This window comes from Solanum stenotomum, chromosome 5 (assembly GCF_019186545.1).
Source record: "Solanum stenotomum isolate F172 chromosome 5, ASM1918654v1, whole genome shotgun sequence".
In the NCBI taxonomy this organism is placed as follows: Eukaryota; Viridiplantae; Streptophyta; class Magnoliopsida; order Solanales; family Solanaceae; genus Solanum; species Solanum stenotomum.
The window spans coordinates 39,245,897-39,257,731 of NC_064286.1; the positions used below are offsets into that span (position 1 = coordinate 39,245,897).

At 37.2% G+C, this 11,835-nt stretch overlaps 2 protein-coding genes across 2 annotated transcripts; both read right to left on the minus strand.

The window, feature by feature from the left end:
- Nucleotides 1-7,232: 7,232 nt before the first annotated feature.
- On the minus strand, nt 7,233-8,244 carry LOC125863945 (uncharacterized). Its single transcript, XM_049543909.1, has 3 exons — nt 8,005-8,244; nt 7,748-7,898; nt 7,233-7,675 (listed from the first exon to the last, which is right to left on the minus strand). Exons 1-3 carry the CDS (start codon nt 8,242-8,244, stop codon nt 7,233-7,235), a joined length of 834 nt encoding a protein of 277 aa, XP_049399866.1.
- Nucleotides 8,245-9,504: 1,260 nt separating this feature from the next.
- Nucleotides 9,505-11,481, minus strand: LOC125863946 (general transcription and DNA repair factor IIH helicase subunit XPB1-like; the record flags this gene model as incomplete). The annotated part of the gene is made up of 1 exon (XM_049543910.1): nt 9,505-11,481. A coding segment is annotated over one exon (1,977 nt), but the record flags the coding sequence as incomplete, so codon positions are not given.
- Between the last annotated feature and the right edge of the window lie 354 nt (nt 11,482-11,835).

Here is an 11,835-nt window from a genome sequence, read left to right on the forward strand (position 1 = left end):
ATTTAGTTCAAACGTCTAAATGAAATCAAAGTAGTTGTGTCACATGAATTCCATATTATATAGAAATGAGTTTAACATCCTCGTCAAAATATGTAACTTGAGGTTATTTTAAAAATGGAAAAGGGTCAAAAATACCTTTGAACTACAGAAAAAGGTTTTAAAATACCATTCATCTATCTTTTGGTCTAAAAATACCCTTTCATTCACTTTCTTGGCTCACTTATCTCTTGAAACAAACAACCCTCTCTTTATTTTGTTTTTTTTTTTAAAAAAAATACTTATTATGTATCATTCTCTTATTGGGTGAAATAAATCCTCATCTTGACTAGATTTTTTCACATAATTTATCCAAGCCAAAATAATATATTTTTTTAAGACCTCAATTATTTTTATTTAAAAATAAATAAATCTAATAGTCTTTTTTATATTTGTTGTAGTTTTTTATTTTTTAGTTTCTTTTAGATTCGGTTCCTCTCCACCTTTTTTTCTCTATTTTCCCCAAGTTCTTACTTGGATTGAAGGCACATGGCATAAGGAAAAAATTAACGGATAAAATTTAATTAATTAAATCAAAATAATAAACATGATATAAATAATAAATATTGCATAAACAAATAAATAATATCATGATCATAATAATATTATCTTATCCATAATACATTATAATTTTTTCTCTTTTTTCCCTATTTTTAATTTTCCTTACGGGCTACGGCCTACGAGCATCTATATTCTTTTTCTTCTTTTCTCTTTGAAATTAACAGTTACAAAGAGTCTTAGTAAAAAAATTAAATGATCATTTTTTTAAAAAATAAATAAAAGGAAGATAGATTTTAGGATTTATGATAGTATAATATGTCCTTATAATTGTGGCATTACTAATAATCTTTTAATTATATAAATTATCTAAAACAATTTATTTTTTTTAAACTATACAAAATTCAAATTACTAGATTTAAAAAAATATGTTTTTGAGGTCTTGAAGAGATATATTGTTTTAATTTGGATAAATTATGGGGAAAATTAATAGAGGTGGATTTTATTTCATCCAACAAGAAAATGACACATAATAAGTATTTAAAAAAAATAAAGAGAGGGTTGTAAGTTTCAAGGGTATAAGTGAACTAAAAAGGTGAATAAAAGGGTATTTTTAGACCAAAGGATGAATATAAGGATATTTTTGGACCAAAAGATGGACGAAGGGTATTTTTAGACCTTTTCCTATAGTTCAGGGGTATTTTTGGCCCTTTTTCGTTTTAAAAAAGAATTTAAAAAGGGAAAAAGGACAAATATACCCCCCGAACTATCGTAAATGGTATGCAGATACCTTTCGTCATACTTTTGGGACATCAGTGCCCCTGCTGTCCAAAAACTAAAGCATATATGCCCTGCAACTAGGGAAATTAACATCCGAATTGATGTAATCCTAGTCACTAGCGAGTATGTGTAAAAATAATCAAGACCTTCTTTCTGTCTAAAGCCTTTGACAATAAGTCTTACTTTGTATTTGTCAATAGTTCCATTATCTTTCATCTTCCTTTTGAAAATTCATTTCGAACCCAAAAGTTTGTTTCCTAGAAGAAGATCAACTAACTCCCAAGTATGATTCCTTAAGATTGACTCAATCTCACTATTGACAACCTCCTTTCAAAAGGTTGAGTCTGTAGACAACATAATTTCCTTGAATGTTTGAGGCTCACTTTCAAGAAGAAATGTTACAAAATCAGATTCGAATGAAGTAGTTGTCCTTTGACATTTGATGCGCCTTGGACTCTCTTCATTAGGTACATTCTCTTTTGGTTCTTCTCGAGGTCGTTTAGACCCTCCATTAGATAACTCAAGTCTAGTTTTATACAGATAGATATGTTCAAAGAATTCAGCATTATCTGATTCCATTACCATATTGTCATGAGTATCCGAATGTTCAGACTTATGAACCAAAAATCGACATGCCTTACTGTTTGTGGCATATCTAATGAATACACAATCCACAATCTTATGTCTTACTTTGACCCTCTTAGGTATAGGTTTACCTGTATTTTTCAATCAACATTTGTTTCGACTTTCTCAAGATCACAAAGGTCTTAACAAGGCTTGTAACGGGGTTGAGTTTAAAGGTATGGTCATTTATGCTCAGAGACTTTTATCCTCAAATGTGGTGCTCTCAACACTTCCTTTCTTTTTCCTTCATCATTTTCATTAGTGCATCATATGTCATTCTATTATTCGCTTCCCATGAATTGTTTAGGAACCCCATCTCTTTTGTACTTTATTCCACAACTTTCTTTTTCATTCTTTTTCTTTTTCTCTCTTTTTTTTTTATATGGAGGGGTTCCATTTTTCTTAAAACCATGGGTAAGAGGAGACTTTCCTTGCACTTCTTGACTTACCCTTATCTTTTCACCACACCCCCAACTTAGACTTTTTTTCTATTCAACTAACCACAATTCAAGAGGATTATAGGTAATGGATTAAGAAAGGTCTAGTTTTCATCAAGTTTCTTCCAAAGAAGGGTAAGACTCAAAGGGTGTTCAAGAGGGAATCACACGCTCACAAGGTATGTCACAAAAGAGGTATATGTCAAATTGGTTCACACTCTTCGAAGTTGCCTAAGATCATATCAAGAGAAAGTCTTACTTAGTTAACCGGACCAATAGGGAAAATTCTAGGTGTTGTCATGCATGGTTCCAGGTAAGCTTATCACACAACGCATCGACACTTAAGTCAAACAAGACTCCACACTTTCGCTAGTGTGCAACGGTCATCACAAGAGAATTGATTTGATAAATGGCTAATCACAACGAGATGCAAAGAGTTCACATATTGTATATGCAACTTCATTTGGCCTCATCGTAGTCGTACATTCATGTTCGTTCGATTGAGAGCACTATTCAAGTCATCAGTATTGATTGGAACCGAGACTTAAATTTTGCAATAGAACAACCATATTCAACCCACGAGAGGTGGCAAAAATTTTCGAATGGGCCAAAATCATTTTGCAATTTAAAATAAAAGGAAGCCATAAGCTCAAACATCCACAAAAATGCAGTATAAACACAATTTTAAACAGAACAACCCAAAATATATCAACAAAACACGAACAGGAGTGGCACACAAAGGTGGGCCTCACCCATCACAAATAAAAGCAATTTGTCCTCAAATGCAATTGACACAATATCCAAAATGACAGTTAAAGAAAGACAAAGAGGGAGGTAAAAAAGGGATCCTGTCTAAGCAGTCGCTCTATCTATCTGGGAATCAGTGCCCGATGTAGTGCTCTGAATCTGGGCATCAATGCTTGGGGCCATGCTTGAGGTTTGGGCATCAAGAACCGGGGCTATTTCTGATGCATTGACCCTGTTAGGTCCATTAGGAGTGACCTCTTGTAAATTTGCCCAATAGGCATATACAACGGCATAGAACTCCCGGGCATATGAAGGTACTTTATGGTTTCTTGGATTTTTTATTTTTTTTTGAAATAGGTATCCGACCAAAAGATGCATAGACTTCCCTGACTCCCTTGCCCTTTCCCTTATCTTTCTTCCCACCAGATGTGGGCGGTGTAGCAGCCTTGCCTTTGGATATAACGACCTTCTCATTCATCGTCTTCCTTTCAGTTTTCTCTTGGGCTAATACAATTCTCTCAGCATCTTTTGGTTTCGCCATATCTGCAAATCCTTAAGAAGAATCAAAGAGATTGGCTCGAAAGGTCCGGTGAGTCAGCCAAAAGTTGAAATGCATGCAAAATCAAAGGGGGCAGAAAAAGGGTGATAAAAAATACTTTTGGCGAGTCGCCAAGTACTTTTGGCGACCTCTGACTTCTCGTCGAAAGTTACAACATTAAACATCAAATTCCACAATAAATTAAAGTGAGATAAGAGCATTTGGCGAACCGTCGAGTAGTTCGGCGGGCTAGACCTAGCTCGCCAAATAGCCTAACGCGCCTATTCTCAACCCACCTTCTCGAATTCAACCCCTTAAACCCCAAAAACAAAATCAGCACATGCACTAGTGATATTTAACTCAGATCCATAACATCCAAAACAATCCCACAAAATATACTTTTGCTAAAAGCACAAACAGACGGGGTCTCAATACTTATAAACAAATTGAGCCACATTTAGAGATTAATACAGGCACACACAAGAACAAGATACATATATTGCAAATGAGTACAAATTCTATAAAATAATTTTGAGTGTCAGGCAGCCAACCTTTGATGCTGATAACGGTAAGACTGAAATGCAAAGTGGCAAAGAAATCTAACTCCGAGCTCAAATCAACTAACCGAAATACTAGTAAAATGCAAAGATAAGAAAAATACTACCTTGGTGTGAGTTTGTGAAGTTTAAAAGCGAGGGAAAGTGAAGAATTTGGACTCTTAAGACATATGGCCTTCATAAACTATCCAGTTCGCGTCGACTCGATGATATTAATCACACTCGTCGATACATTTGGTGACACACTAAATGGTCATTTGACTCGCCGAGTTTTACAGGACCTTTAGTCAATGAAAAGGTCCAAGTGACGATCTTAATCGTGGTCGCTGACCTGGTTGGCGACACGCCGAACTGATTCTCAAGCTCGTCGAGTTTTACAGGCTTCGATTTATACGTGTGTTGAGCCAAACAACGGGTCAAGTCGGGTACGCCGACTTCTTCGGCGATCCGCCGACTTCTTCGGCGATCCGCCGACTGACCATTTTGATCGCCAATCTGCATTTTCCAAACACTTTCCACACTTAAACCTGCACAACCAACACACCATTATTTATAAAAGCAAAAGAAAGTAGTAAATGGATTTGGGTTGCCTCCCAAACAACACCTTAGTAACATCGTGGCATGACGCGAGTCACCATTTAAGCTTCATTGTTGGGGTTAGCCATATCATCACTAGGCAACCCCCTGCTTTTCTGCGAATGGAGTTGAGGCAACACATGACCCATAAGGTTCTTGAGCAGCTGGACAACTCTGGAATAAGACCAAATCATTCGCTTCATCCCTTCAATGTCTTCTTTCAATTCTTCCAACTCTCTATCTTGCTTAGTCACCTTGTGGAGAATGGTTGATAGCATTCCCTCAATGCGTTTAACTTCATTGTCCTTGGGCTTTCTTCGCTCATGAGAAGGGAAATATTTATCTTTCCTCTTGCACTGAGCCTCGATCTTCACCATCTTTTTGGCCAACTCATCCATCTGAGTCATCAGTGCGGTCATCATGAAGTCCTTTTCTACTTCTTGGTTCATTTTAGTCATGTTGTCAAGCAGTTGGACTGTCATCACATATGACTGCTTTGCAATATCACCTGGAATAAGTTAGTCGACCACCCTCTTGTTTCTGGGGCCAAGACCTCTGTAGAAGCAGTCAAGGAGGATTATATCGGGAATGTCATGAATTAGGCATTGAGTGATCAGTTCTTTAAACCTTGCCCATTACTTATAGACCCTTTCTCCCTCCAATTGCTTGAAGGTTAGGATTCTATCCCGAATTATCATTAGCTCTAATGGAGGAAATTTCATTAGCTCGCAAGTGTTGGTTGATATATTTACCTCCTTTGCTTTTGTAGCACAAATCAGGAAAACAAAACTAAAAATAAAGTTAGTAAAACCACAACTAAGAAGAATAAAAATTACTAATCTAAGAATTCTCAAGTAACACCACTCCCCGATAGCGGCGCCATTTTGATATTTGCGTAATCAAGACACAACTTCCGATGCAAATGTCTACGATCGTACAATAGTTTAGTAACCTAACCAAGGATTAGGATCGTTACCAAGAGAGTGATTTTGAGAATTAATAGAAAAATAAAATTTAGTTCTAACTAGTCGTAGCTAAAGACATTAACGATTAAAAACATTGTAAATTAAAGGGGGACACAAGAGTGTTAATTAACAATGGGGGTTTTGTCACAAGTAAGTAAAAACAACAAAATAAACAAGAATTTCTAAGTAATGAGAGGGGGATTCTTGGGATGTGATAGGAATACGGGATAGACTAAATCATTGGGTACATGCTTTTGATAGTAAATTCATTGAGTATTTGTGACTAGGCAAGACTTTAAAGGGGATAAGCTCTCTCTCGAGCAACTTACCTCGTTTCAAGCGGGTTTCTCTCAGACACCCACTTGCCGCATAAAGAATAGCCTCCGCCTTAACGCACTCACTCTTTCGAGCTGAGTGTGTGGACATGGGACTAGGGTTCACTCTCTCGAGTTGAACCTCATGTTGACCCACTCGCACTGGCCATCAATTTAGTGGTCTTAGTTTTACGACCTCTCTCTCGAGCAAGCCGAAAACACATATATGAGACTATATTTGCAACTACAACCTCATTAAGTTCATCCACAACCACTAAACGAAATCACATTTAAACTACGAATAGACTATCAACAAGCAAGACCCAACAACCAATCTAACCCATATTCACAAAATCACACCCCAAGAATTGAGGTTTTTAGCCATACATCAAGAGATAGAAATTTATACCTAAATGAGCTTACATTCAAATGGGTATGAAGATTTAAGTCTTGTTACAGGCCAAGAATGAAGAATCCAAGAGAGCCAAGTCCAAATCCTTGGAGATGAAACCCTCTTCTTCTTTAAGTTTCCAAAACCCTCTCAAACTTAGAGCAAAAATGTCAAAAAGTACTATTCTATATGAAAATTATAATAATTGTTCGACTCTTAAAACTCCAACTCTAACTAGTATTTATAGTTTTCACTGATTTGTGCTGCAACGGATCATTCAGCGTCGTTAGTCGAAATTGCTGATCAACTCAGCGATTCGCCTTTTGGTGTAGTTCATCGCCGTTTTGCACCATCATTTAGCATCGTCGTGCTCTGGGTCATTGGGCGACATGGTACTACTTCGCGGAACTTCTCGGTGATGCGCCGACTGCTCCCTTTTTCCGCCGACTTGATCCTTTCCTTCAGGGCTCATCAGCACACTGGAACAAAAGGCAAAGTAAGACCCTTCGGTGACTCGCCAAGTGGACTCGGCGATCCTCAGGCCTTTATTTTTTCTTTCTTTTCAACCTTTTTGTTCCTTTTTGCGATGTAGTGTCCATGCTTTCCATCAAACTTCAAATACCTGAAACTTAAGTGTTTTCATCAGATATTGAGATAAAATAAGCATTTGAGGACACAGTTTCTTTTAAAATATATCCCTAAATGAGTCCAATTTGTGGACTCATCACACACACATGACATGAGGCATCATAATCTATCCACCATTCTCTTAGATTTCCAACCAAGTTACATTCTGAAAGCATTGCACAAAGATCGTCCATCTCGTCTTTGAATTCAGGCGAATTTGCTTGATCCTTCTTCTGTCCTTCTTATGACCCCGACATTTAGTAGCCTTATGACCACGTTTGCCACAATTGAAGCAGTTTCCATTGAATTTCTTCTTAGGAGGATTGTTCTTCGGTCCAAATGCTTTCTTTCTTTTCCTTGATTTTGTGGGATCTTCTTCAACAACATTTACTTCAGATATTGCTGAATTACCACATGACCTCTTTTCTGCAGCTTTGTTATCCTCTTCGATTCTCAGTCTTACCATGAGATCTTCAACAACCATCTCCTTGCATTTATGTTTCAAGTAGTTTTTTAAGTTCTTCCACAACAGAGGTAACTTCTCAATAATGACCGCCACTTGAAAAGCATCATTTACAATCAATCCTAGATTAAAGGTTATGTGAGTATTAAGAACAAACTTAATATGTTCAACATAGGTAGTATGTAAAATTATACCTTCGACAAGGAGGTCATGGATTATGACCCGCAGCTCTTGAACTTGGATGACAACAGTCTTATTGTCTATCATCTTATAGTCCAAAAACTTTACCACAATGAACTTTTTAATTCCAGCATCCTTTGTTTCGTACTTCTTTTTCAAAGCATCCTAGAGTTCTTTTGAGGTCTTCACACTACTATACACATTGTACAAATCATTTTGCAGGTCACTCAGAATATAGTTTTTACACAAAAAATCTGAATGCTTTTGTTACCAAGAATAGTCCTTCGTTCGAAGTTTCATCCAATTGAATAGGAATGTTCTCACTAATTAACCTCTGCAGACTCAACACAGTCAGATAGAAGAACATCTTCTGCTGCCATCTCTTGAAGTGGACTCCAAAAAAAATTGCAGTTTTCTTAGCCGGTGCAAGGGCAGCAGTTGAAGGATTGTGTGCAACTGATGTTGTTGCAGCACTCACTGTTCCAACATTTACTTGACTTGAATTTGTCATTTTTCTGTCACAAATGACAGACAATTTAGTATATGAAATACTAACAGTCAAGAATAAATCTTTATACAACATGTTTTTGATTTAATGATAAAGTTTTTATGTTCTTCTAATCGTTAATCGAATGAATTATAAAATTCAAAAAGAATAGAAAACCAGAAAGGTTTTAATCTCCAGAAACCTCAAATACATAAACAAATATTAAATTTCTTAAGCTTGTTATCTCCTATATTCAGGTTAGTAAAACAGAAACAGAAAAGATGGAATAAACAGAAAATAAATAATTTGAATCCACAGAACCTGCTGTGTATCCTTAAGAAATTTAATCCCCTCAAGTACCCGAGGTTGTAGATTAATTCCTCCCAAAATAAAACACATTAACTATTAAAGAAGTAGTGACACCTCAAACTTCAATAATTTCAGTGAACTCAAAGAACAACAACAAGAGCATACACAAACTCAGTCGATTGCCAATTTGATTTGTAAGAAAATGTATGCAGAAGAGATAAATTTTTCAGTGTTTGAAAATGAGAGAAATCTCTCTATTTATAACCAACTACAACAAGGATCATTGCTTCTGTTTGGACAAGAGTGTGAACGCATCTGTTTAGACATGTCTTTCCAGAACGTTTGTATCTTTTGAGAAAAGAAGTGTTTGTTCGGAAGGAACAGGTCCCTTCTGAGCGATTTTATCGTTACGCGCGAATTTTCAAATAATTCCGTCAATTAATTAATTAGCATTCTAAATTATTTTTTAAGAAAAAGGACATTAATTAATGAGATTGATCAAATAAATTTTGCCTAAAACATTATCAATCAAATCATTTGCCAAAGCCAAAGCCGAGCGAGCGACGACGGTAGCGCAAGGGTCACCTTCTACTTAACCCTTTAAGAGCTAAAGAAAGTGTTCCTTAATATCAGATAGCCCTTTTCCTTTCATCTACCAATATGAGAGAAATGACTTTTCATTTTCTCTCCAAATCGGTTCCCTACATTTCCCAATTTTTCATTAATTCTTATTTTCCATTCACACCTTGCTAAAAGCCAACACAAATCAAATAGTTTAACTTTATTTTCATACTCTCACCATAGCACTGGCAGAATGACACAAAAGATCTAGCTACCTCTCCCTCCTACTAAATGAACCTCAACTAAAACTATTCACAAAGTCACTAGAAAAGCAGCTCAATGCCACACCTAAGTACTACTATACTATCTAACACGAACTTTACATAACGCCTTTCTACCAATACATTGCCAAATTTAGATGTAGCGTTTTTTGAACAAAACGTGTCTCTTGGACAAATCCTTGGGCTTGCTCTTTGTCTGGACAAGTCCTCCAGCTCCAGGTTTCTTCTGCCCTCCACTGTATTCCATATAGATCATTCCTTTGGCTCCTGAATAAGTACTCATTGATCCCACTGTACGATTTTCTCTACTAGCGACTTTTCCATCGGAGTCTTCTTCTTCTTCTATTTCTTCCATACCAACTATATCATCGCCAGCAATAAGTACCTTCCCAAGAAGCTCAAGCTGTTTGTCTACATGGTAATAACTCAACTCGGGCCCTGAGTCTGGTGGAGGCAAGTTTGTGATCACCTTAAAGCTGTAACCTTGATCAATCAGGAATTGCTGTCTCTTTGTTGAGTAGTACATTTCTTGTGTATCAGTGGATACAAGTGAGTAAAAGAAGGCATCATATTCTTCTATCCCTGATGATCCCCCTTGAGGGCGTGCCCCCTTTGCCCTGAGTATACGGCCTAGTCGTTGTGCCTCTTGGCGCCTTGAACCAGCATGGGACGAAATTTGAATGATCACATTTGCCTCAGGGATGTCTATAGAGTTATCACCCACTTTTGAAAGAAAAATGGTGTTCACTTCAGGATTAGTTCTAAATGCCTCGAGAATTTTCATTCTCTCAGCGTGGCTGGTACAACCATAGATCATAGGCTTCCGAAGCCTCATTGCATACTCTGTCAATGCAAACAAGTTATCAGAAAACACTATGATCTTGTCATCACGCTGCTGCTCGTGGAACCTGATGAGAAACTCACAAGCCCTGAATTTATTAGGATTCATTACGTACAACGCCTTCCTCTTCCTATGATTTTCCTGTTTCAAATACTCAGCAAAAAACTCCTTAGTCATGGGACACCAGACCTCAGCACACTGCACATTTGCAATAAATCCTCCTTTGGCTGAATCAGACCAATTTGCCTCATATAACTTAGGACCGATAAGGAAATTCAAATCGGTAATCCTTTCGTCTTCCCTAACCAATGTTGCAGTAAGTCCAAGTTTGCAGTGAGATTTTGTGATGCTGATAACTTTCCTAAACATATGTGCAGGAACTACATGAACCTCATCTAAAAGAAGCAATCCCCATTCTCTGTTTTGTATTTGTTCAATAAGCTTCTCAGATTCTCGAGAACGTTTCCCTCCAAAAGCAACCATGTTATAAGTCGTCACCACAACTCCAGCATCCCCGCCAAATTGCTCCTTACTGTCAGTAGTGAAACGACATATTTGATCATCTCGAATGGTAGACCAAAGACGGAATTGGTAAGCCCACTGATCAACAGATACTGCATTTGTAGCTAAACAAAGACAGCTCTTATTAATTCTAGTAGCTGCTGAAACACCAACCAACGATTTGCCTGCACCACATGGAAGCACGATAATACCAGACCTAGCTCTCCCATTCCCAAACATCTTACTAAGACTCTTCACTTGATAAGGCCGTGGCTGAGCGTTAGTTTTCAACTCTATATCCAAATCAGGATTTACAGTATCGTTCCTGAAATCGTACTCTTCCAACATAGGATAATTTAAGGCATTCGGTAAGCAACGTTGCTTTACACTTTCTACTTGTGCAGGGTCAATTTCAAAAGAATATTCAGCCTCCTCTTCTTCAATTGTACTTGCAATTCGTGCTCGGGATATTACATCATCGTTGAGCAACGTTTTCAATACTAACGGGTACGGTGATTCGATGAAGTAACGATTTTTCTTGAGGACTAGTTTTACTTTACCATAATTAGAGGTGGAAGATTGAATAAAATCAACGACCTCTTTGAGAAGGTTAGTTTTTGATAATTTGTTGAGAACAGAGATGATAGTATGAGTTTGTAGACCTACAGAAACAGCAGCGTAAAGAGAGTGAGGGGTAAGGTTGTATTCATGAATGGAATTAGGGCGGGAAACAGGTTCAGCAATAGCTATAAAGAAATCAGACGATTTTCGTGATCAGGTTTGAGCTCTAACTTTGTAAAATCATTCATTAATTCTCCTCCGAATTCATCGTCATCGTCATCTCTATCTTTATCTTCAACTTCAACTTCAGTAATGGTAGGTTTAATCTTTTTGCGGGGCTGACCCTTTTCTCCTACGCCCATATTTCTGTTCTGGCTTGAGTTTATCCGTTTGTCATTTCCTCGCTTACTTTTATATATCATGTGCTGATCAGTGCTGTTCCAGTATCAACTAGGCGGTTAGTACAAGTAGCGGGAAGAAATGATGAACCGCCTCAATACTTCTCGAATAATTTGATTGGGATAATACATATATTGAACCTTAAACTTGACTTCAAATTTT